This window comes from Hippoglossus stenolepis, chromosome 7, assembly GCF_022539355.2.
Source record: "Hippoglossus stenolepis isolate QCI-W04-F060 chromosome 7, HSTE1.2, whole genome shotgun sequence".
NCBI classification, from domain to species: domain Eukaryota; kingdom Metazoa; phylum Chordata; class Actinopteri; order Pleuronectiformes; family Pleuronectidae; genus Hippoglossus; species Hippoglossus stenolepis.
In genome coordinates, this window is record NC_061489.1 from 24,941,983 (window position 1) to 24,967,196 (window position 25,214).

Here is a 25,214-nt window from a genome sequence, read left to right on the forward strand (position 1 = left end):
AAAAAGGAGCGGGTGGCAGCTGTTACGAGGAGTTTCCTGCTTCTGTTTGTTGCAAAGCAGATTTGAGGGACACGTGGAGTCTGCTTTTCCTGTTAATAGCCGGGTATGAATAGGCCGCTGTATCTGACCCTCCACCCTGGTGGTCGTGCGGCCTTGAAGCCTATTGTCTGCTCCACAGATGCCTGCTGGGAAACGCTTAGTCCTTTTTTTAAAACAGCGTCCATTACAGACCTTTGACAACCTTTCTTTTCCGCATTTTCCTGTTTCATCAAACAAATGCACAGTTGTGTTTTAAAGGGGTTGTGGAAGAGAGGTGGGGGCATCTAGTGACGCCTGGCACAAGAATTACCATAATCACTGTCAACATTAATGGAGATCCTATCACTGGAGAATTTAAACACGGCTTTTCCATATTTATAGAAGCAATAAACAGAGAATGCGCAGCAAAATGTCTGTTATGATTCAAAACGAGTCGTGTTTACTTGCTTTGAAATGCATATTTGCGTTAGTGGATGAGTTTAAGTTGGGGGATACGAGTGGAAATGTAATATTGCCACAGTAGACACAGAACATCTGAAACTACGAATGTCTCACTTTCCCTAAGACATTTGGAAAGCCGAGCTTGTGTAACTGATTCCCATTGTGCTGCCATATGTAGCTTCTTTGATTCCCTGCAGCAATAAACACAGTTATATGTACAGGCTATTGCTGTAATAATGTTTTGTCAAGTACTCTTGTACTAGTTTCTATATATGTGTGTGCAAAACATTTGTGAAGTGGAAGTTTGCACAGGGACAGTCGACGTGTTTTCATGGATGTCAATATTCTGATATTACAATAGTCTGAATAAGACACCGACATGTGAAAAGCTTTTTCGTATTAACTAGAATAAGGTCATACTTGGAATAAGCAATAATCGAATCAAGACGTGAGGCATTCTGACCTAGAGTTCCATTATGTAGACACGTTTAATCGCATTTTAACGTCCTATTGGATTCTTCACAGTATTTTGCAACATCGACATAAAGCAGCGTCCAACTGATTGATGACGCATGCCGTCGGTTCAAGTGCAAATAGTGTTGGGTCATAAACTATACTCTGTTGGAAGTTGGAAGAAACCCCATTTGTCCAAACTATTGCATTATCTCATGTAAAAAAATGTCCTTAATTGAAATTTAAAGGCCATAACCATGAAAATCCACATGATCCTGAAGATAAAAAAGTCAAATGTCACTTTAATTCATTGGAAATCTCATAACGTATCCAAACAATTGATCTAATCCCAGTTTTCATTCTTGCCACTGCTGCGTCTGTATTAGATTTACGTTATCAGCGCTTCATGGGACAGAGTCGATCCACATGGGGGGTCTGCGGTCGACAGTATAATGTGTTTATTTTGGTTTTTAAGATATGAAAGTGAAAATCCCTGAGCTGCAGTTTTCTCTACTGTTACACTGACTGTACGTCTCCGTGGAAAAGAGCCTCCAGTCATTTTATAAACTGTGCATTTTCCATAAGCTCCCGTGACACTTGGGGTATATGAGGTCTACCATCGACCCGCAGCTCTGAAGATATGTTAGTTTATCTAGTATCTAGTATGGAACCATCGCTACGGTACAACCGCTAACACAACAAATGCAGTTTTTATTTTATTACTATCGAGACAGTTTAGTAGATAAATCTTCAAGGTTGATTATGCTATCTAGATTCAGCATTAGTGTCAATTCATGACAGCTGTGAAAGGCAGAGATCTTTTCACCAGCTAGCATTAGTTAGCTTAACGTGATTTTACAGTTTTGTGGCAAAATTGTGCAATAGTACATAATACTTAACGTATCATTTGACCATGCTACTTAACGTGCTAACCTGCAGCTCTGCTATTTCCTCTTATTACCTTGTTACAAAAATTACTCACGAGTTGGAGCATCACTTGGATTCACTGTCGGGAAACAAGAAGTAGCTGCTGAGGTTAGCAGCAGCCAAAACTAGCTAGCACTAGCTACAGTGCCATCACAGCGTTTATCGCATATTTGTTGCAGTTTTTCCTAATTTACATCTCAGCTGAATAATAATATTTATGCAGTTTAACAGATGCAGACTTACTTCAACTATTTGATCTCTATAAACGACCTCTGGATAAAACAATAATTCCGTCTCTTCAGTCCTTTGAACTTTCACGTCAGCGTACGAGAACCTCGTCACTTAACAGATTTTCCTCTCAAGCCTTCGGTGAGTCGGAGAGTGATAACTTTCCACTCACCGTGCAGCTTCTCCATCATCCGAAACCCCAGCGGATCGACATGTTTTGTTTTTTCTCCTCCTAACAGCTGTAGCAGGCGAGAGTTTGGCAGCGCTCTGACGGAAACTGTGGTGTTTACTCTTCCTCTGCAGGTGGAGATCACGCTGCAGGACGTCAACGACAACCCGCCTGTTTTCCCTAATGATATTCTCGACGTGACCATTGAGGAGAACGTCGGCGATGGCTTCAAGATAATGCAGCTAACAGCCACGGATGCAGACGAGGTAATAGCTCCCCAAGTTTCTATTTGGTCTGACAGTGTTTTTGTACTTTCCTGCGTCCGTTTTCCACTCCACTGCTCTCGGAATAGATATCCAGGGAGTGATTTGAATTAAAAATACGCTCTACATTTTTTGTTCCTACGTGGTGAAGAAACCACTATAGATTGAAATGGTTTTATGAGGCTAATGCAGCTGAAAATTGAGCTAAGTCAACATTTACCGTCTTTATGTTGGACCTTTCTTATGCAGATATTCATGGCAGAGGAGCCGAGGCAGGAAACGCTGCCTGTCTCTGGGGAAGCTTTGTAAACCTGTGATATTTATTATGAAGGAGAGAGTAGTGCAGCACACATTATGACTTTAATATGCAGGTAAATATATACTTTAACAACCTTTTCCAAAATTAAAGCCACTCAAGATATTTAGCCGAACGTTATAAAGAAAGAAATAACAGTAATTTAAGAGGATATATTGGAGTTTTCAGAAGATTTTCTTACTGGTTAGACAACCTACGACCTTTTCAAACTTTTTTAAATAATAAAATAAGGCCCCTGTCAGCCAATGTGTTTTTATGGTGCCAATGATTGGATGGGATGTAATAAATGTCATTGGCATTGAAAAGGAGATCCCAGCCACACTTAGAGTCTCTTAGACTGTTATTTGGATTAGTCCTAATTCTCTCAGTGTGAACAGCACAAGATTAATCTGTATTAAAAAGCAATGGAGTTAACTAGAGAGCGGACACCTGCACCAGGGCCCAACAGCCCCCATTCACTCAAGCTTCACCGAATTACACATAAATATCAGTCACCTTTATATGCCAGATATTTCTCTAATAGATCCATGAATCATTTTCTGGTAAATTGATTAAAAAACGCCCAAAAAACCACCGCCCCTGACATGGATCCCGTCAAAATTCACTCTGTAGTTTTTGTGTAATGCTTCTAAATAACACTCCAGCAAATGCCCATGAAAACATGGTGATAATGGACGTGAGAGAGCAGAGAGTGAAGTTTGAGATTTGATTAATTGGATCACGTCGCTTGAGATAAGCGTTGAAACGGTAATTTAATTTATCAATAACTCGCTGACAGAAACTAATCAACAACTAATCTGTTAATTGAATTATCATTGAGTTTGCTTATTAAGGCTTTTCCCTTTGGAGCAAAACTTAAAATTTGGAAAAAGGAAATTAGGAAAGGCATTTTTAAAATAAGCAGCAGTGCAGTACGTTGCAGAGTTGTCTGCTTTAGAGTACAAGGCAGATTGTGTTGGTATAAACACACAGAAAACCACTCTAAATAACGTCCTAATACATTGTTCTGGTGCAAACACACTCTCATGCTCTCACACACTCTCCAGCAGAATAAACATGATTGAATGATTTGTCCTTTTCTGGCTCGTGTGTTGACATAATCCGAGATGTGTTGAGGCCACTGGTGTCACAGAGTTCGGAGGAGTGTGGCCAGCAAATTGATTTTTCGTCCTGCAGCTCCGAGAGTCTTCTCCAGAATCCCCACGGTTCACATTACATCACCAGCATCGCTCTCAATTAGTTAAGAGCTTCATCTTTAGCTGCTTTAGACAGGATATGGACATTAAATCCTGCAGTGAGCGAAACGCAGGCCCTGGCAACATCTCCCGGTGCTGCGGTCCCTCCGCCATGCCAAAGGACACAGTTGAACTGAATGGAAAAAGTCGGGGCCGTAGAAGCGAGAGCGATTAGAAAGAAGGAATATGGACTCACATTTAATGTTAACTTGTGAGGCCGCACGTTTTTTTATTGCGCAGCTGTTGCCTAACCCCCGTGTCTTCCCTCTGAATGTGAGAAAAGTCGTCTGACCACTTCTCTTTTATCAAAATTGTGTATTGACCGTAAATCTCAGACCTGGAAACATATCCGTCTTTCCCAGTAAAGGAATTTTAGGGACATGATTTGATTATTTTTCTTTTCTTCTGCACCAAAGTATTCACAGCTTTGATCCTGCAAAGGTTTAACATATGGTTTTAAAATCAAACTGTGCAGTTGGTCACTTTTTCCTCACGGAGTCTGGAGCCCTGGTGCATGAGATGAAACTCAAGACTATTTTGTACAAAATGAAGGGTTAATTTTTACATGCACGTGCAGTATAACCATATGCATCGTGCAAATTGACGAAACTAAAGAACTGTCTCTTCTGCTTTCAGTCAGGGATGTAAAGGAAACAGCGGACAGCTAAAACAAAGTCTTTTTAGGAATTACAGATTCTAGAGATGTTTACTCCAAACTTCAGCGCTGCCATGAATAGGTTGCTAAATAGAAGCCTGTACTTCATTCCAGCTCTTAGTCTGAGCCAGATATGACTCCGGCCAAGTCTGTGCCCACATCCTTACGCAGGAAACTTAAGTTGCGCTGACACTAAGCGTACGGAACGCATTGGTGCCGTTGCTGAGAAAGCCACATGTGTGAGCCAGCGCGGCGTAGCCAAGAGTGCAAGCTGTTGGCCAGCTGACGGGCTGAATTCAGACATCACAGTGATCCCATCCAATTTAACAGTGCTACATGTGGGATTCATGTGTGAGGGTATTAAAATGCTGTTTCTACGCATCCGTTTTTTGCTACACCCATTTCCACCCTGAATAGAAAGAGAGGTTTTGCACGAGGGTTGAAAGGAAATCGATATAAAACTTTGCTCTTTTGTCTAACGTGGGCTACACACGGGGGTGGGGGCCTCTCAGAAAATGTTTCTCGCCTCATTTGAAAGAAATATGCCGCCTTCTGTGCTTTTTGGAAAGGCGGTGAATGTTTTATTGGAATTCTGACCTTATGTGGAAAGTATGTCACAGGTAAAAAACCTTTTTTAATGAAGAAAAGTGAAACAATGGGTGTTTTAGGAGAGGTCTTTGAAAGTGAGCGTAGCCTCCAAATGAGTCGTAATGGGTTCCAGAGGCCGGCGGACCTACTGCAAATATATTTCTGGCCACGTTCTGCAGTTGTGAAACAGATTTACACACCAGCGTCGCAGCGTATTGGCCCATCTCTTAACTTTCAAAGGCTTTATCTCAAAGACAACACATTGCTTGTCTTTCAGGAGTCTGTGTTATGATTGGCCAGGCTGGCTCTGTGCTATAGCATACAGGAAGCTCGCAATCCCCGCCGGCGCTGTCTGCTTCACACCTCTCTCTTCTCATAGGAACTGCATGCTCCCAAAAGCCACTCATCTGCTAAATGAGTTTCCTTCTGCTGCAGTCTGGTACACTCTGCTCCCTGGAACGCTGCCGTTTAATTGGTCAGCCCTCTTTTATTTTTTTTCCTCGCCCCAACAACCCATTGTGTCTTAGGAGAGTTGTAAAGTAGTCAAACTCTTGAGCGGAGGTCAAGAGGGCAGCCAGTGTTGGTGTGTGAGTGTGTGTACGATCTTAATTACTTGCGTCGGTTCAATGTAGAGAAAAGCGAAGGGAGCAGCGGGAGGAACGAGTGCATTTAAATGAGGGTGTAACTTTTGTCATGTGTGTAAACTATTTTCAAAACGTGTGAGTTAGACTGCGGACCCCCTGCTCGGCCTCTCCCACCTTCCATGCTCTGCTTTTGAACCCTATCAGAAAATTAATTGGCAAACCGCGGGTGTTGGGTTCCGGACCGCAGCCCAGGTGGCTGATGGGATTGCCAGATCTGGAGCCTCTGATTGATGACAGCAGGGTCCTTAGATGAGCAGAGCCTCGCTCCGTCCCTTTTTTTTTACAGGGCCTGGATCTCAGACCGGGTTTCTGGTAATTCAATGAAGGACAAGGTCAAGCAGACAGAGGTTTTATCCGTTGTGAAAAGAGGCCTCGGGAAAGGAGATAAGAACGAGTCGTGAACTTGGCCTCATGATATTGACTCCGACTAAAGCGTTTGGCAAAGGCCACCAGGTTCAGCCCGTTAAAGAAAGAAGGGGAAAAGAATGTAGATGGAATCTGGGCAGTTTATTTCTCACGCTGTTGCCAGCAGGATCCTAACTCTCTGTATAACTTTCACAACCTATTGATACAACTTAAACGCTGTATGCAGGTAATACACTGTTTGCATCAATACTGTAGATTAGACAGTTTTTATCTCGATTGATGAAAGTTTAGCTTCATGCTGACGTTCCAAATTTAGCACTTGTGTTCCCACAGAGAAAAACATGCAGGAGAAACTGCTGTATTGTCAAGAAGCCGCTAAAAGAAATGTACTCAGCAAACACAATCCTGAAAGCTACAGATTAAATGAGACACTCTACTTTCCACCATCTCATGCCCTTCAGCATCTTTTAGTATCGTTTAATTAAGATACAGATTTTCAGGTGAGCTTCATTGTCCACCAATGTGTTCATTTTCAACTACAGCAACAACTTTATACAACTCCTGTCTTTACATTGACCTTCCCTTTGTCCTGCAGGATCAAAAAGCATCAGACGAATCTGAAAGAGTCTCTTTTAGCTTTAACCAGCTGTAACCAGAGCTCGCTCTTCATCTCTGTGAATAGCCGTGGCTTTTTGATGTTGCCTCTTCTTTTTGGCAGAAGACACAGAGAGCCCGACAGTTGTCTGATCTCTTATTGTTCCCGGCACAAATATAAATGTCAAGCTCTGTCGTCGCCCTCATTCAGTTGTCACGTCTCGTTCAGTCGCCCCTTCCTCTTCCGAGGCCTCATGCTACAGCCATCACATGTGTCACGGGACTTGTACTTGACCGGCGTAACAGGGGATCTATTAGTGGCATTTACAGAGGAACACAATAACCCCCCCCCCAAAGTTCAAAGAGGAAGAGGAGTCTCACCATTCAGCTTCTTCTTCTTTCTCTCTCCCTCCACTGTGACCAATGATACATGACATGTAGACTATGTGGTTTAGGCTGTGTAAAATAAATCTTTGTGTGTTTGGTTGAAAGAAATGTTTAGAGTTACCGTATTGATAAAATTGAAGCCTGAATTATATAATTTTATGTGAGAGTTTGATAAGAACATCTTTGTACAATTAAATAAAAGTAAATGAAACACACAATAAAGAGCTAGAATACACAGTAAAAGTCATATTTTCTAAAAACAAGCAAAGCAATATCGTAATTTAGAGGCATATATTTTTATCATACTTTCCAATACAAATCAATATCTTAAATCTTGTGGGATTAAAATGTTTTTGATTGATTCTTATGGATATTTTCCATTTGTTCAAATACTTTTACAGCTCAATATAACTTCAATCCAGGACGTTCATAAAGTTTTCCTGTTTGTTCAGGGTGTAGAGTCGCAGGTCTAAGTTCTTAACATCCACTTTCTCCTCCTCCTCCTCCTTCTTGTGTTTGATTTGATTTGCCATCTATTGCACGGTCCTTTTTGAAACCTGTCTGCCGTCTCTGTGAAGGAGTCAGTGAAGGGTTTCATTCATGCTGGATTAGAAGGTAGTTTGTTCTGGAGACGTGACTCACCAACATGTGGTGAGAAATCTGATTTCCGACCAGATACAGTTGCTTTGATGCTTGTAATCATGAAGCTTTCCCTCTACGTGACCTGAGAACATACGTTTGAACCTGTTAAAGGTTCAGAAGGTAAATACTCTAACCTACTGGCCCCAGATGTATGTCCTGAGATGTTCTAGAAAACAAACTAGAATATATTGACTTCCAATTCAGTTTGGTAAAGAAAACCACGTACGATTTACCGTAACTTATAATATCTATTTTCTGTCTTCACCTCAGGGTCCCAATGCTCTTGTGACCTACACCATCATCAGTGGGGCGGACGAGAGTTTCCGGATCGACCCGGAGTCCGGCGATCTGATCGCCACCAAGAAACTGGATCGGGAACGCCGGTCGAAATATTCCCTCCTGGTGCGCGCCGACGACGGGAAGCAGTCGTCCGACATGCGGCTGAACATCACCGTCAAGGACATCAACGACCACACGCCCAAGTTCTCCCGCTCGACGTACTCCTTTGATATCCCCGAAGACATGGCACCAGGTAAACTCTGAGACTGATCTGACTTCTGCGAAAGCCGTTTGTCGATTCTGTTAAAATCATCAAGAGCATCGAATTATCGGGAGCAGCTTCTTTGTAGTGGTTTATAAGACGGTCGTAGCGCTCGCAAATCATCTCTGTTTTCCTCAAGGGGGAAATTAAGAGTTCAACAGGACAAAGGGACGATAGCTGATATTTGATTTATGTGGAAATCTATCAACAGCCAGCAGGATTTACAATAATCCTGAAAAGGGTCTGGAACTTCTACAGAAGAGTTTGATCATCATGCATCAAATCAAACTCAGAAACTACAAATAAAAACATTCACTCGTTGGCTGTTTAATCTATTAAATCTGTGATATCTTAATCACTAAAACATCCATTGTTCCAAAACAGCGAAGGCCAAGTGAGTTTTCATTTGAATGTTATTTTAGCAATTGGCAACACGATCACTGGGTGTCTGGTTTTAATAAAGAGCCGTATTTACCTCCTGCAGATGTAATAAAGTAATTTACTTGTATTTGGAGGGAAAATCGAACTTCTCGCCTCCGTGTTTCAACTCGTCTGACTCCCGCAGGCTCCATCGTGGCGGCGATCCTGGCCAGCGACTCTGACTCGGGGGTGAACGGAGAGGTCACCTACTCGCTGGAGGAAGACGACGAGGACGAGACGTTCCTGCTGAACCCGGTGACGGGAGTCTTCAACGTGACGCGTACCCTGGACTACGAGGCGCAGCAGTACTACATTCTGACGGCGAGGGCTCAGGATGGCGGCGGGCAGGCCAGCACGGTCAGGGTGTATTTCAACGTGCTGGACGTGAACGACAACCCGCCCATCTTCAACACCACGGCGTACAGCACGTCCGTCTCTGAGAGTCTGCCGCCTGGATCCAGTATCATCACTGTCGGGGCCAGTGACGCCGATGATGGTACGTACATGTAAATGGAATTACTCTAAATAAAAGTCCTCTAAACATGGTAGGTTATTAAATCAAGATCCATGAATCATTCCTGGGAAAATAGTTTTAAAAAATCCCAAAGCCGAATCTTGCAATGTTCCAAATTCTTCGATCCAGCCACTGACCGGATCCACACCAAAATTATATGTGTTCTTTCCTTACCCACAATGCATCCTTCCATTAAGTTTTGTGGTTATCCCTCCAGTAGAGTTGTGTAATGCTGCTAACTAGATGAAAACATGAAAATCAAACTGCAGCCTTTTAATTACCTGCAGTTTCATTTTGCTAATATACTGACCGTGAGGTTGGATGTATGTTGGCACTGATTTGACTCCATATTCTCAGATTTAGGGAGACTCTGACTGGACGTATCTTTGACAACACATTATATTTAGAAGCATGTTGCCGTTCTGCAAAATCCAGATGAAGCTGCATGAAGGCAAAGAACTCACGTCATGTTTTGAATTGTATTTAAATCCCAGTTAAATCACGTTTAAATCCCGGTGAAGTGTTGCAGAGACGTCGGTTTATTCAAGTCAAACCCTTCCTGTGAGAACGTGAAGCACTAATGTACTTCTGAAGTGTATAAATCAAGTGTGAGCGAAAACCATGGAAGATCCATTTAATGCAGGCCTGTCATTTTGTTACGAGAGTCGGTTACACAGCAGCTCTCGAACCCTACATTTAATTTTTTTCATTTTTATGTCGCGCTACGCATGAATGATTTGATGAAAAACAAGCGTCCTCAGCGTGTGATTAAGTGGCCGGAGTTATTTCTGCGTCTCAGGTGGTGGGCTTTTGCGTTCGTCAAGTGCCGGCGCGGCATCTGAACATTCACCGCTCCTCTCCCCCGCTGTAATTACCGCTTCACCCGGGCCTAATGTGGTTATATTGACCTACATTCCTGGGAAAATACGCTGCCTGGTGCTCGACCAGAGTCTGGCTTCGTCCTCCACCCCGTCCACATAATCTGACCGCGTCATCCTCTCAGATATATAGCTGCCGCTTTCCAGCGTCAAAATAAGACACCGCCATTGTTAAGCACTTCCCAAGCCCTGACCCCCCGACCCCAGCCTCTGTCCCGAGACGGCGTAGCCTCAACTCTGGTGGGAGCAGCACTCTGGCTTCTGATAACTGATTACTTGTGTACTGTAAATACACGCTGGAGTGTGGGAAGGTGCCGGCGCTTTCCACATGAATACCCCGTTGAGTTGAATTACAGACGCTCAATTTAAGCTCATTTTAACCCCCCCCACACACACACACACACACTTGGAGCGGAGTGGTGCGGATTAGGCCAGATTTCAAGGTTAGATAGTTTACTGCGTCCGTCAAACTGCAGTTATGTCATTTGTATAAATGTGTCAGTCGTGAGGGATTTTCCACGACGGCAGCACAATGGCGCTATCAGTCCAGGAAGTGGTTCTCTGTGGTGTTTCTGTCCCGATAGCGATCCGTCACGCTGCATGAATGAACCGTCCACTTGGAGGACAGGAGCGGCAGCCAGGGCTACAGCTGCTGCTCTCGTACAATTTGTGGAAATGGATGTTGATAACACTCAGAGGTGCCTGATTCAGACACACACAGCAAATCTAACAATCGCATCTGGGACAATGGATTCCAGTCAAGGATATCAGCAGTTGACCTCCATTATACGCTGGAGTTATCAGTTTTCTTGTTTTTATTAATGCAAGGTCACAACAAATAGGAAAGAAAACATCATAACTCAGCGTCAATGTACAAAAATAGAAGATGCAACGTCTGCTGAAAGGCAAATTCTTCACATTTTCCTCAACTTAAATGTTGGTTAATCCTTCACTCTGAGAAAAAATGACACAGTTAAACCTGGAATCATAAAAACATCTACCTCCGATGTAAAATGTTCAAACTTCGAAAGACTTTTACTGTCATTCAAAAACCGAACATCAGACAAATGCACACTTGAATGAAACTTAATTGCATTTGATTTTGCATCTTTTACTTTGTATAAACCCTCAACTTTCATTCAATAAAAGTGGTAGATCAGTCGATTTTGGTTGTTGAAGCTCTAAATTTTAAGCAAAGGAAATTTAATCAACTTGTGTTTTTACCTAGTTTACGGTAAATTAAATATAACCCTGAAATGTCCCAGTTATCCTTCTCTCCTGATTCACTCTTGGGAATGTGTGTCTCTGTGTTTCAGGCCTAAACGCGCAGCTCACCTACAAAATTGCCTCTGGCGACCCCCAGAGTCACTTCGTCATCACCAAGGAAGGAGTCCTCCAGACCAAGAGGGCCCTGGACAGAGAAACACAATCCTTCTACAACCTGGTGATCACCGTCAACGACCTGGCTCCACCTCCCATGATCCGCTTCACCAGCACGGCTCAGGTGTCCATCATCCTCCTGGACGTCAACGACTGCTCGCCGACCTTCACCTCCCAGAAGATGACCTACATCCAGGAGAACACGCCTGTGGACACGGTGGTGTTTACCGCCAAGGCGGCGGACGCCGACAGCGGGCCCAACAGCTACGTTGAGTACTCCCTCAAAGGACCCTACGGTAACAAGTTCAGCATCGGTACAGTGGATGGAGACGTCAGGTTGGTTGGGGAACTCGACCGGGAGGAGCTTTCCAACTACACCCTCACAGTTGTGGCCACAGACAAAGGAGAACCGTCTCTGTCTTCAACCATGGATGTGACCATGATGGTTCTGGACGTCAACGACAACACACCAAGCTTCTCACAGAATATCTACGACATCGAGATCGAGGAGAACACCTTGACGGGGACCGATGTCATCCAGGTGTTCGCCAGCGATGCTGACGGCGGCACCAATGGCCAGATTCGATTTTCCATCTCGGCGGGCAACGCCAACTCTGATTTCAGGATTGATTCGGTCACGGGGGTGATTTCAGTCGCCAAGCAGCTGGACCGCGAAGTTCGCTCTACATATTCACTCGTGGTGCAAGCTGCGGACCGCGGCAGCAGCCCCAGGGTGGACCGGGCCACCGTCAACATCGTGCTGCTGGACGTCAACGACTGCTCACCTGTGTTTGAGCTCTCGCCTTACACGGTTAACGTGCTGGAGAACCTGGAGAGCCTGCCGAAAAACATTCTGCAGGTCAGTGTGTTTGCTTTCTATTCATTGAAATTCAAGCGGTTCGGATGTCATTAACATTCACAGACAGGCCCTGCTGAGTGAAGAGGGACGCCATTGTTTTGAATGACAGTCCTGAGACCTCAAACAGGGTAATGCCTAAACCGAATTTATTGGAATACTAACGTAATAACTGCAGGTATGTGAGCGGCGGTATCGTCGCACTAAACCACTTTGCACGGTGGTCTTATTTTTGCTAAATGCCATAACAGATACCTGCCTGAAATGATAAAGAATTAATTTTCTGCTGCAAGCCGCTGCGCACGATTTGGGCTTCACCGAAATATGAAACTGGACAAGGAAAATTAAACGTCTGACCACCTTGATGACTAAATGAGGCGTGCGTAGTTTAAAAAATGAAAGGAAAGCACTGATTTCCAGTGACGGAGCCGTTTCATTTTCTTACCTTGTGAGGAAATGAGGGAGCAGTAATGTGAAGGGGGTTGCAGACGTGGTGGGTTTTTGCCACACGAGCTCACATCTGTACACGAACCTGGATCTGCCTGTCTGCGGCGTTCACAGCAGGAAGGGCTGGGGCGCCCACAATGCATTCTGGCAAACCAGTAGTTTAGTGAAGAATCAGACTCGCTAAGGGTTTGATTCCTGAATAAACGTCTGTGCTTCGAGCCGCCTGAAGGGCAGAGGATGCTTCTTGGACTCTTTCTGTGGATTCCCTGGGAAAGTCTGATTAGACAAAGTGAATCAGTAAGGATCTGCCTCCCCTCAACAATTACCTTCATGGTGCCGCTGAGCACCGTGATGGTAATTAAACCTCAGCTGCCTCAGTGGAAACACTAAATGGAGGTGGTGGTTGTACTGGGTTTCTCACAGCCTCCTTTTTTATATGTATGTGGTCGGGGTAACTATCGGAAACGCCCCTTGTTAAACTTAAAGACACAGTTTTGTCTCAGGTGATGGAAAGTTTTGAAGTACATTGATTTAAATATGTGTAATTATCTCACTTTCAAGGTATTTTACCTGAAGTTGTAAGAATTGTAGAAAAGAGTATTTTTTTATTGTGATTAAATTTAAAGTATTTTAATTGAAGGTACTTTACAGTGCTACTCTGTGTATATTTTAACTACATACACTTCTATTGGTAATAGGTTCTTCACAGATTAAGATTTTACAAATAATATAATCTAGAAAATGATGCACTTATATGAAAAAGTAAAAATTAGCCCGAGTTGCGAATCTAAAACTGTTATTACACTTAAATGCATCAATAACAACCATTAATAATCAAATAATATAAAACACGTGACAACAATATCCATAAAGTGGCCATTTTGTAGCAACACATTAGCATATTTACTTATATATTTTAATCAATATGTACAGTTCATGATGTTCTCTATCCTAAACCCAAATTCTTAGTAAGTAAAAACTGTGTATAAAGTTTGTGCATCTGCAAATTCTCCTGGGTAGAAAATATATTTACTTTTAATGAAGTAAAACAGCCAAAATCACAACTCAAAAATACTCGAAAGTTACAAGTAGAAAAGTATAATCTGCTGAGTGCACTTCAAATGACTCACTGTGGAGGGGAAATGGGTCGTGTCAGTGTTATATTACTGTTTATTGTTTGATAATTACAGATTTTATATCGCGGCTGCAGGAGAGCTACTTTACCAATTTAAGTTGGGTTTGATTTACTTTATGACAATAAATCATATTTAAATACATGTGATGACAGTTTAACTGTATTTTTGTTTGAGGAAACAAGAAACTAAAGATGTGAGATTGAAGTGAAAAGTACAACATTTGCACCAGACGCAAAAATGAGCAGGAAATTAAAAGCTCAGATTCGTATTGAAGCCCAGGACTTTATAAAAAAATGTCCTCAGCAGTTGGATTCTCACGATTTCTGTGTTTTCCAGGTCGTTGCCAGAGACGACGACCAAGGCGCCAACAGTCAGCTGAGCTACATGCTGAGCGGTGGGAACGACGAGGCGGCGTTCAGCCTGTCGTCCAGCGGCCAGCTGAGCCTGACGCAGACCCTGGACCGCGAGGCCCAGGGGGAATACGTCCTGCTGGTCACAGCCACCGACTCAGGTACGACCGCAGCGGGAGATTGGAAGCTGGTCACATCTTTGACTTGTTTTGAAAGTAAATTGATTGATGACTGATGATTTCAGGAAAAGACACTCCGGCTCTTCAGTGTCATGTTCCTGTTTACAGTGTTCCCAGATCGGCTGTTTATGTCTGAACCCGGTACCACATTCGACTTTATCATCCAGGATCTGGTGTTTCTGGTGCGGACTCAGCGCCGTGTGATCTGCCCTTTCATGGGCTTTGTTGAATCTCAGCAAAGCTAGAAAAATATTTAGTAAATCAGGCTTCAAAACCAAGCTGCAGAAAGCAAACAAACAGCATTTTGATTTCATAGTGCAGCGCCGCGCTCTCTTTTTGTGTGGCACGGTAACACAAACATTCAGGAGTTTTTAGCTTGCAAAATAGTGGGTGTTTTTCAACTTATTCCCCAGAAGTCCTTTCAGCGGGTTCGATTGAATAGCATCCTCTGTTTATTTGGATACGGCGGTAGAGCTTGTTATAGCCAGATAAAAGGTTAACTTGTTATTGCACAGAGGCCGGTTAATGTGCAGTTAAAGGAGTACATGCGTATCCCCGTCGCAGCCAAATCACATGGTGCGCCAGTTAAGTATACGTTTCCCCCCCCGAGCTGCTCTGGCACGGCCGTCACGGTCTGAGGGTTGTTCTGTTTCATTCCTGGTGCGGACATGTGACCGTTCATAACGCCGGGTATTTTTGACCCCGTGGACGAGCTTTGGTGCGAGTTGGGACGATGTTGCGTGTCGCGTCTTGTTTTTGAAAAATGTTGCCTTTTCCTTTTTCTGGGCGTGTCTGAGCTATGTTTGAATAATTTTCATTTTTGTGGGGAGAGATGTATTTTCAGTGATGAAAAATCAAAAAAAAAACGTGCAACAGATGATAAAAGTCACAAAGAAATGTTGTATATTTTTTCAGGGAATTTTGTTTAAGGTTTTCTTGCCTCATATACTGTTTAGAGGTCGGTGCCACATGGACAAAGTTACCCAACATACTAATTAGGATTTGATCCCGTTTTGTGTGCTTCACAAGGAGTCCATATTTAGATCTCTGACAACAATTCCAAAATATTTTGACAGGACATTTCAGTACAATGTTGGTAAGAGGCAGAGAGAGGTACTTGGGGTCGAATGTCAAAATATAAAAAACCCCATAATCATCGTACGGGCCAAATTACCCGGCAGCATTTTCTCACATTTTTGAGGCCTGGGCTGGGACGATGGGGGGGGGGGTGGTTCTCCCAGGCCCTATCTGGCAGGAACTGTTGAAGGTGGATGGTGTAGACTTGTCTCCAAGTCTGCTGTCTACCATGACCCGTTTTTCAACCACAGCCATTCATCCCTACATGTTGACTTCGGGCCTTTATCCTCCCTGCACTGCGTCTATTCCACCAAAACACACACGTGAAACACCAAAAGAGAAAAAAGGAGGATTTATCATCCAGAGAGTTTAATCTGTAGAAGTGTTATTCTGCCAGCCAAGGATTTAAATTATCAGTTAAACTGTCAAACACTTAATCGCGGCCAAAAGAGACAATTAAATGTGTTTGAACACTCGTTTTGAGTGTTTACATGAGTGAATCACAGCCTGACTCCCACAGTGTGGGGGGGGGTGTGAGTGGTGAGGCTGTGGCTGTCTCCCAGTTCAGCTACATTGCTATTTTACCAACTGTGATGTCAGTATCTTCAAATGCTGCAAATCACTAAAGATCGAGTAAGTCAATAAACCACAATAATTGATAGAAATACGGACATTTACTCTCAAATTTTGCTAAAGAAATACTGACCAAATAATTTATAAATATAGAGAAACATGAGCAAAACTCTCCAGAAGTTATTTAAAAATATTTGAACTTACTTTGCTTCTTTTCCGCCTGATGCCCCCCAGGTGTTATCAACATGTTTTTAACCCGCAGGTAACAAAACGTAAACATGTCTTCACAAACAATGTGATGAGACCGATGTCTTGACCTTCTGCTGCAAAAGAATGAATGATGTAATTGTTATTGTTTTTTATTTGGTTCAAATTGAACACGATCACGCAAACACCACATGTAATATAATGAAATGACGTCATAATGAGCCGAGCACGTGATGAGGTGGAAGACGGTGGACTTGACTTTCTCATCTCGGCATTTTAGCTTCTGTAGTTTTTATCTGAGGTCGATTTAAACAGGTTCATGTAAACCAGCCGCTGACCGACACAGCTGGAAACAAAAGACTGTTGCTTTCCGTCCCGGCTCATGGAGCTGAATCATCTGCCATTATTTGAAAATGTGGCGTCCGGACAAGCTGCGCAAAGGTATTTTACAAGCTGGGATTATTTTTGTTTTTCTCTGTCCTGTTATGGAAAGTTGTTTGCAGCTCGTCTGGACTTCGCCGGTTGTGCAGATAGAGGAGGATATCTGGGGGTCTGCGGGGTCCCGGGCCGATCTCGCTGTTCGGCCAAACATCTGGATCAGCTTCGGGCAAATCAGATTTTTTTTAAGCCACTGCTTAGCAACATCCAAGTTATGCCTGCTCGGAAGAATGTAAAACAATGAGATCTCCAACAGAGTCGCACAATAAAATACTTCTGCCAGGCCTTGTTGCTGGAACGACTCTAAGCAGACATCCGTGCTTGTTGCAAACATAATGTTATACACGTTACAGCTGCTCAGCTGTGGAGTGTTTGCAGCTGATCAATCTTTTTAAAAAGCATAAAAAATGTTTGTGAGCATCGTTTCCGTTATCTACACACAAACTTTACATCACACGAAGAGACTGACTCCATCTTTTTCTGATTAAACTGTTTGCTGAAGGAGAAAATAGCCAGAAGCTCTTTTTTTCATTCTGGTGTCCTCGTGTGTAGAAGTCGATTCGGGTCAAAGCTTCGTCGATAAGAAAGTCAACAAATGGATCAGTTGGATGTTTGTTGGATTTAAATTTGTTGTGTTGATTTAAAATTGTTATATTTGGATATTTTGATATGGATATTATGTGTTTTTATATATGAAATTGGGTTTTAAGAATCTTATTCCCTAATTTCATGTCTGTTTTCTGTTTTTCTGACATCTTGTATCATGTTTAATTTCCCTTGGTAACATAAACTATTTAACAACACAAATTAGAGTGTAATTAAAGTAGTTGAGCTCAGTTTGAGAAGACGGGGGGGGGGTGATTGTAAAGTTGAAATTGGCCCAAACTGATGGAAAGTCTGATTAAATTAATGAAAGTTAACACACTGCATATCAGGTGGTGTCAACAGTTCTTCTCTTGTGTATGACGTGGTGTTCCCTCCGAGTTTGTGCGAGTCTGCGTGTGGTGCTGAGAGTGTCCTCGGGGGTGCACTGCGTTCGGTCACATTTATTAAAGCAGAAGGCCCAGTAAATCCCCCCGGCCCATCTCTATTATAGCGGACACGGCCGTGCAGAAATCCCACGTCTCTCACATCCCTGCAGCGTCTCTGCAAAGTGCCTCGCTGTTTGTGTGTGCGGCTCCTCCTCGTCCGGTGGGTGAGGGGGTGAAGTGTTCCAGGCTAAACGGACGCTTAGCAGATGAAGAATTTTAATGACCGTCCCTGTTTAAAACGCAGGATCTTTTATTCTCTCAAATGGCTGCCATGAATCTGGTGTGTGAACCCTCCAGTGGTGTTGGGTTTGAGCTTTGACTGAATAATGATCCTGAGGTCTGCTGCTGCACGAATCCATCCACCTCTGTCATATTAGCACGAACACTGATAGCGTTGCCGCGTCGCCGACCAACGCTCGCCACGGTAAACATTTTACGGGGCTCGGGTTTGTTTCTAGTGGCAACGCAGGACTCGGCCAAATAAAATATCAGGTTCCTGAAATGAGCTTTAACAGAGCAGTAACATTCTGGATCAGCTCTTAAAAAACTACTTCTTTTTTTTTTCCTATCGCCTGTTTTCTCTTTTCCATTCGCTGGTAAAAAACCCTTGAACAATTGCTGGGTCTGGATGTTTGTGTAAATAGCTCTGGTGAGTAATGGCGGTGGTGGTGGGGGGGGGGGTTAAAAAAGGTGGTGCGGGTTGGATGATTAGTGCCTCGGCTTTGGCAGGATCCACTTTTTAATGATGTTTATTCGCTCTGTTTCTCTCAGGACCCCGGTTTGCACATCGCGCCCGCTCACAAAGCAAAATTTATCATAACTAGATGGAGCTTTTCTTTTAACTCGCATGCGTTCACTCCTAAACACTTTTCCTCGGTCATATCTCTCATTTATACGAGCCGAGTATGAACATTACAGCGCCGTGTTACGAGCACGTCCCCCCACCTCTCTCGCGCTGGTTGTGATTATTATGTTGGTATTTCTCTGTCACCCCTAAAATAGAAAAAAACAGTCGCTGAAGCGTTGACAGATGCTAAATGGGGATTTTCAACTATTCAACAATGCGGGAAATAAACAAACTCCATTGTCACTGAATCACGAAAAAGCAAATTGCTTCGTTGAATCTCAGCACGGGCTCAGAAGAGCACGACAAAGAGATGCACTGCTTGTGTGTTCGTGTACGTGTACGTGTCTGAGCCCTATGCAGAACATACGTGGAAGGAATTATGCAAAAGTATTCAGATGTAGGTCTCCATAAATAACCTGCATGCTGTGTAACGTTTAGGTTTAATTTGACGAATTCCTCTTGAGAGTTCCGTATTGTTAGAAATATTCTTTGCCCCTCTTCCCCTCGGAGTGTTCTGCTGAAATATCCCTTTTCACTGCGCTGCCTGTTTACTGTGAGAAAACCTCTGTTTACTCTGGTGTATTTGGCAAACGGGGCAGTGGGACAGCTCGCACCCTCGGCCCCTCCGAGGCCATTCACGGGTGCCGGACGGGGTCGCATTAAAAGAAGCTTTGTCGCAAAGCAACAGGTTCTCAGAGGCACAAAAATGTCAATTTTGCTTCTATCGCGGGCCAGTTCTCTACCAACCCCCCCACCCCCCTCGTCTCCCTGCCCCCCGGGTAATGATGTTTTATTTACGCTGTCTCTTAAGAGCACAATCTAGCTGCAGTCCATAAACCGTAATTAACCGTTTAGCCCTAAGCTTCAGGCTACAGATGGGCTGTCTCATAAATTTACACATTCATCCGTCTTCCCTAAGTCAACCTGTCCTCAACTTCCCGCTTTAATGAGCCCAGTTGTTTGGACACCGAAGCTTTGTCCCTTTTTTCTCTGTGTGTGAAGCTCGGCTCAGTTCTGTTTTTTTTTTTTTGGGGAGGAAACATGAGTCAATCATAAACATTATTGAAGTAGGAGATTATCTCTTGTGCCAGCAGAGACACTCAAACCTGCTTCTTAGCGCGGCTTAGACCCGGCAACTCGGGGCAACTCGCAGCTTTTTTCCCAGGAGGTGGGTGCTGCTGTTTCCTTCAAATCAACCCCCCGCGAGGCGCTCACAGCGGCGTGCGCCCCCATAGCAGCTGCAGCGGTCAGAAAACACACGGCTTAATCGCCATTAACACGTGTATCTGTACCCCCTCCGGCTCAGAAAGTATGGCCACTGCACCTTCCTGGAGGTTAACGTGATTTGTCCGGTGGTAATGTACACTAATAAGGTGCTTAGACCCTGCCATATGTTTGTGCTAGACAATGCTTTCTGGGTTGAGAGGCTTACAGGGGAAACAGTCTGTGAATCTTCAGGATGAGCAGAGGAGGCGGTGGCAGATGGTCCAGTTTAGTCTCAGGGTCCTGAGAGCTTGTTATTTTCCGATGCCGGGTCTGTGGGGTTATCCTGGGTTCTCCGATTTTCTCGAGACGTGATCCGAGCGGCTCAGATGCGAGCGCAGACGCAGCCGTGAAACATTAGCAGGAAGAATTGAATGTCAATCCCACCCTCGCTTTAACAACCACTTTAAATTCTGTGGGATTATGGTGAAATATCCACCGGGGCTGTGTTTCGGTTTGTCTCCGCACCGTCTGTGTCATTCTCAGATCTGATGGGAATGTGTTTAATTAAACGGTAATGGTGTTTCTAGATTCAATTAAAGCAGGGGAGGAATCCTCGCTCAGCTCCGAGCTCCCCGAAGGATTGGGTTGCGTCGTACGAAGCGAGGTGCACTGACGCCAGCGTCTTTATCCCGCAGGGTAATGGCTCCTCGCAGGATAAAAGCAGATATCTGAATACCATCAGTCTGATGTCTTCCCACGGAGAAAACAGTTAGTCTCGGAGACAGGGTTATCGCCGGGATTTAGCTCGGACTTATTCTTTATGGTTACCATATAACGTCAGAGCTCAGCGACTGCAGCGCGGCTCTCTCTGGGGTAAAACCACATCATGGAAACATGGGACCAGAAGGTTCACTATTTTCTTTACTAATTGAGGGAGCGTGAGTCTCTGGACCAAAACCCCATTTCCCTGTGTGCAGTTACACACACACACACACACACACACACACACACACACACACACACACACACACACACACACACACACATGTATAAAAACCATAAGCAATGAGTGGTATTTGCTTCCAGGACTTTTATTTCGAGCCGATGTAACTTCTATTTTGAGTTTTGAACGATCGTGTTGTCTTGGCGTGAGGTAAATAGCGACTGTAACCACCAGGGGAGGAGTGTCAGGTCATGGCTCGGTTTGCTTTCCTCACTGACCTCAGATTAACCCCCTGAAATAAGATTACGCTCGTGGCACAAACTTCAGACAGAGGTGAGGTAGTGCCTTGATTGCCTTATCTGTTTTGGCCGAAGACTGATCCACTAATTATAGGTCTTTAGGCATACCGCTTATAGGAATGCAAACATTTCAGGGTCTCATTTCTTTTCTGGGGAACACACACAAGCAGTGACCTCTTCTTATAATTTCATTTTCACATTTACCGGCATGTTTGTGTCTCGTTGAGACTTTAGGGGCTGTGCCATGAAATGTCTCTGGATACTAGATGAAGACAAGAACTCAGAAAAAAACGACTTGCAGCCTCGTTAACATTTTTGAATTTTACTCATCTACGCCAGAAAGAAAAAGAAGAAAGCGTCTGGGGACTGGAAAGAATCTGTTTCTAACCGCGGTGCATGGCAGCCGTCGGTAGGCAGCTGACTTCCTGCAGCAAATTTCCACCAGCTCTCTTTCCATGGCAAGATGATGTCATGTGTCGTGTAGCGGCGTGCCAGATTGTGCGCTTCCAGATTTAGGCAAACCCCCCCACCCCCCCTTCTCCCTCTCCCCCCCGGCCGCAGCGCGCGAGGGGTGACACCCGTGTCGGCTGCAGTCGTCTAAATCATTGACCCTGACACTCTTCCCTCGGCTTTGCCAGATTCCAGCGAAGTCTGTTTGGAGGAGATGATGATGGCATTTCTCAACACTCTTGGAGAGCATTCCTCGCCTGTTGAGTCACCCCTTCCTAAAAAAAAAAATCCAAAAGACGAGGAGGAGATGGAGGTTATTTTGTGCATGAAAAGTTGAGCCGGGATAGTTTTTCTTACTATTGCAGGTTTCGTATTCAGGAGTAATTTAAGAATCGGAAACAGACGACGTACTTGAATGCGATGTTGACCCGCTTATTTAGCAGCCGCCATAGAATCATCTGAAGAATGTCTCACCCAGACCAGAGCTATTCAAAACAACTGTCATTTACATACATTTGCATACCTGCCAAGATATAAGGTTCCTTAACGACCAAGTCTGTCGGCCCACGCGTTGTAACAAGATCGATCTGAACTATTTACACGTCGCACAGCGGGTTTTTAGGGGGTGGAACAGCTGCCAGGGGTTATGTGATATCGGGGAGCCCCGGGAGGTTAAGACGAGGCGTCCAGAGGCCGGCACACGGGCGCATGGCGCTGGGAGACGTGATACACCGAGAAAAATGCTCAGATTAAGGCCGCGCATGGCGGCGATGGTGAGGTAAGCACAGGTTCAGAGATGCAGATGGAGGCATCCAGGGTGTCCGGAGTATTTTAAGCATAGTCACAAAGGAAGGGTGGTGGGGGGGTTAAGTTTGCCTTGTGCTTACTAGGGATTAACCGGGGCGACGGCGTCCTGTGTGATGCGTTTGGTGACAGAGGCATTGCAGGTCAAAGGTCGCACAAATGGTGGCAGGAGGAGGCTGGTAGTTCTCCTCCCGAGGCAGTAAACAGGTTGTGACATCACGTCCTGTACAAAAGTGAAACGCCTGGAAGGAGAGGGTGGTGTGCTCCACAAACGCACACGCACACACACACACACACACTGGTCTAGCCATGCAGCTCGGCCTGCTTCCGCTCTTCGTGGGGAAACAATGCTTGTGTAGCGACCGAGCTCGCTGTGCGACAGAAGGTGATTTGAGTTCAGCGAAACATTTTTAGAAGCAAATATTTCCCCTGGTTCTCTCCTTCTCTCCCTCGGCTGTGATGGCTTTTGCAGACAAAGCCACTTAGCTCTCAGAGCCACTTATCGGCCGTGCAGCTCCAGCCTGCACAGGACATCTTTGATCAACAGGTCTTAGGCGAGTTGCGGCAACAACAGCAGTCAGCTGGGAGCGAGGTGGACACCTTGCTGACTCGGGTCGCTGCTCAATTAAATAGGATCAGCTGCCCTAATCTGTTGCCATGACAACCCCCCCCCCCTCTCTGAATGATGACTCACGTCGATGCCAATCTCGTTGCGCACTTGAACGTGTGACACGGCAGGCTCGCGTGTAGGCGGGTTAGAAAGCCGCAATCAAGTATGATGTTGATTAAGAAAAATCCTGCTGACTGTGCTTGTTTGGGATCTGAGCCACATGTTGTGGTTCCTTTGGTTACATAACCCCCCGCCCGTCATGATGGAGCACAGACTGGATGCTGAACTACACACTGCAGTTTGTGTGTTCTGCGTGTCTTGTGTTACTGCCGCCGTTAATTCTTTGCATTTGACACCAAACCTGCGCTCGGACGTCCCGATCATTTTGTTGTATGCTCTTTCATAAGCAGTTTTCTCTTAATCATAAATATTTGTCTGGGATGGAAATACACACTCAGCTCTAAATGCAACAGTTCCTGTATTAGGTTATAAACTCAGGATCCTTAAAGAGTCGGCAGAGGCTGCAGAGGACATGACTCACTTTGGTAAATGACTCACTGAAGATCAGCGTCGTCTGGTTTCTCTTCTGGGATGAAAATTTGTTTATCGTTACCTCTGTTTGTATCATTATTCAGCTTCTGGAATTCAGCTGTGTTTATCCTCAACGTGCACATTAGCCACTTCTGTTCTGACCAGGAAAACCTGGAATGAAACGTCGAGCTTAAGGTCCGACGTCTGTTTATCATCACGGGAGCCGCGGGCAGTGAAGTGACGTTACAGTAAACGAGCGCAAATCTCATTTTGCGAGGAATGCCCCTGCCCTCCTGAGAAGGAGAAGATCTGCACATTTAGAAAACGTCTCTTTCTCCTCTCGGCCCCTCGAGGGAGGTCACAGTTTAGCGTCAGCGGTTTGCAGCAGCTGCAGAGCTCAGGGGGGATTTCATTTGTTTCTCAAGGGCATTTTCAGAAGGTGGGACGCTGTTTGAGGGGGGGGATTAAATCCTGTTTCATACTATGCTGGCATATACTGTATGAAACTACAACTCTATAGTTCCTTATAAAACCTGCTCAGATCATAGACTGTGTATGAAGATGGACGACACGTCTCCTCTTCTTCACACTGTCCAGAAAAGACACCAAACATATTTATACGTTGCCATCTTGTGCCGATGAGCTACCAACAAGCCACCGAGACACTTTGGCTTCACTTTTGGGAGTCGTCACGTCGTCCATCTTTATCTACAGTCCGCATTTCAGATTCAGAATCTTGTTTTCTTACTCTTACACAAGATTATTCCTGTTTTAAATGCAACTTCTGCTTATGTTAGACTTTTTAAAGTTCAGCCATTACAACAATATTTCACATTATGAGACAAATATGGTTTTGGAGGAAAATCTGTACGTAATCCTCAAAACAAAATATCAATACATATCTTGCGGTTTCAGTAAAAGTAACTATACAATAAGTATCAAAGTAAATGAATCAATGATCAAACCACCGACCTTCTGGTTTGTGGTCGTTCTGCTCTACCTCCTGATATCACATGACCTCTTTTAAAGTTTTTAGTAAAGATCTGTGTAAAAGTTTAAACCTCCGTCACCATCCCAGACTCATCATACACACACATTTAGACGCTCTAGTTTTCATCCAAAACTCTAAAATTATTAACGACAGCCGATCACAGAATGTAATTGTCGCTGCTTTAGACTACAATAATCCGCCTCGTCTTTGCCGACCTGGTTGTGACGCTCCTGAGCTGCAGCCTCCGACGGTTTCCTCAGCGCTGCTCGTGATCCTTTTCCCACCTCGTGGTGAAATACAATCACGTTCGAGAGGGAATGATTTTATCAGCTCTACTCGCGTATCACCTCGGGAGACGACTGGAGGAAAGATAATTCATCTGACTTTCAAATGTGAATCATTGGCACGAAAGTGTGATGAGCTTATTGCTGTGATTCTCACACGTGTAGATGATAATCCTCGCCGGCCGAGCGACAGAACCAGAGGTGTCACCTGAGCTTTCCCTTTCCGAGCCTCCACCCTCGTTTCCCAGATTCGTTAAGTTTAGATTTTCTGCGTT

General features: G+C 44.4%; 1 protein-coding gene across 1 annotated transcript in view; it reads left to right on the forward strand.

Moving 5' to 3' along the window:
* LOC118112127 (protocadherin Fat 4) overlaps positions 1–25,214 on the forward strand; it is a 103,193-nt gene that overhangs the window by 52,008 nt on the left and 25,971 nt on the right. Inside the window, exons 2-6 of the mRNA XM_035161171.2 lie at positions 2,392–2,523; positions 8,218–8,479; positions 9,054–9,404; positions 11,617–12,539; positions 14,456–14,630. Of these exons, the coding sequence (XP_035017062.2) occupies positions 2,392–2,523; positions 8,218–8,479; positions 9,054–9,404; positions 11,617–12,539; positions 14,456–14,630 (1,843 nt within the window). The remainder of the gene's footprint in view (positions 1–2,391; positions 2,524–8,217; positions 8,480–9,053; positions 9,405–11,616; positions 12,540–14,455; positions 14,631–25,214) is intronic.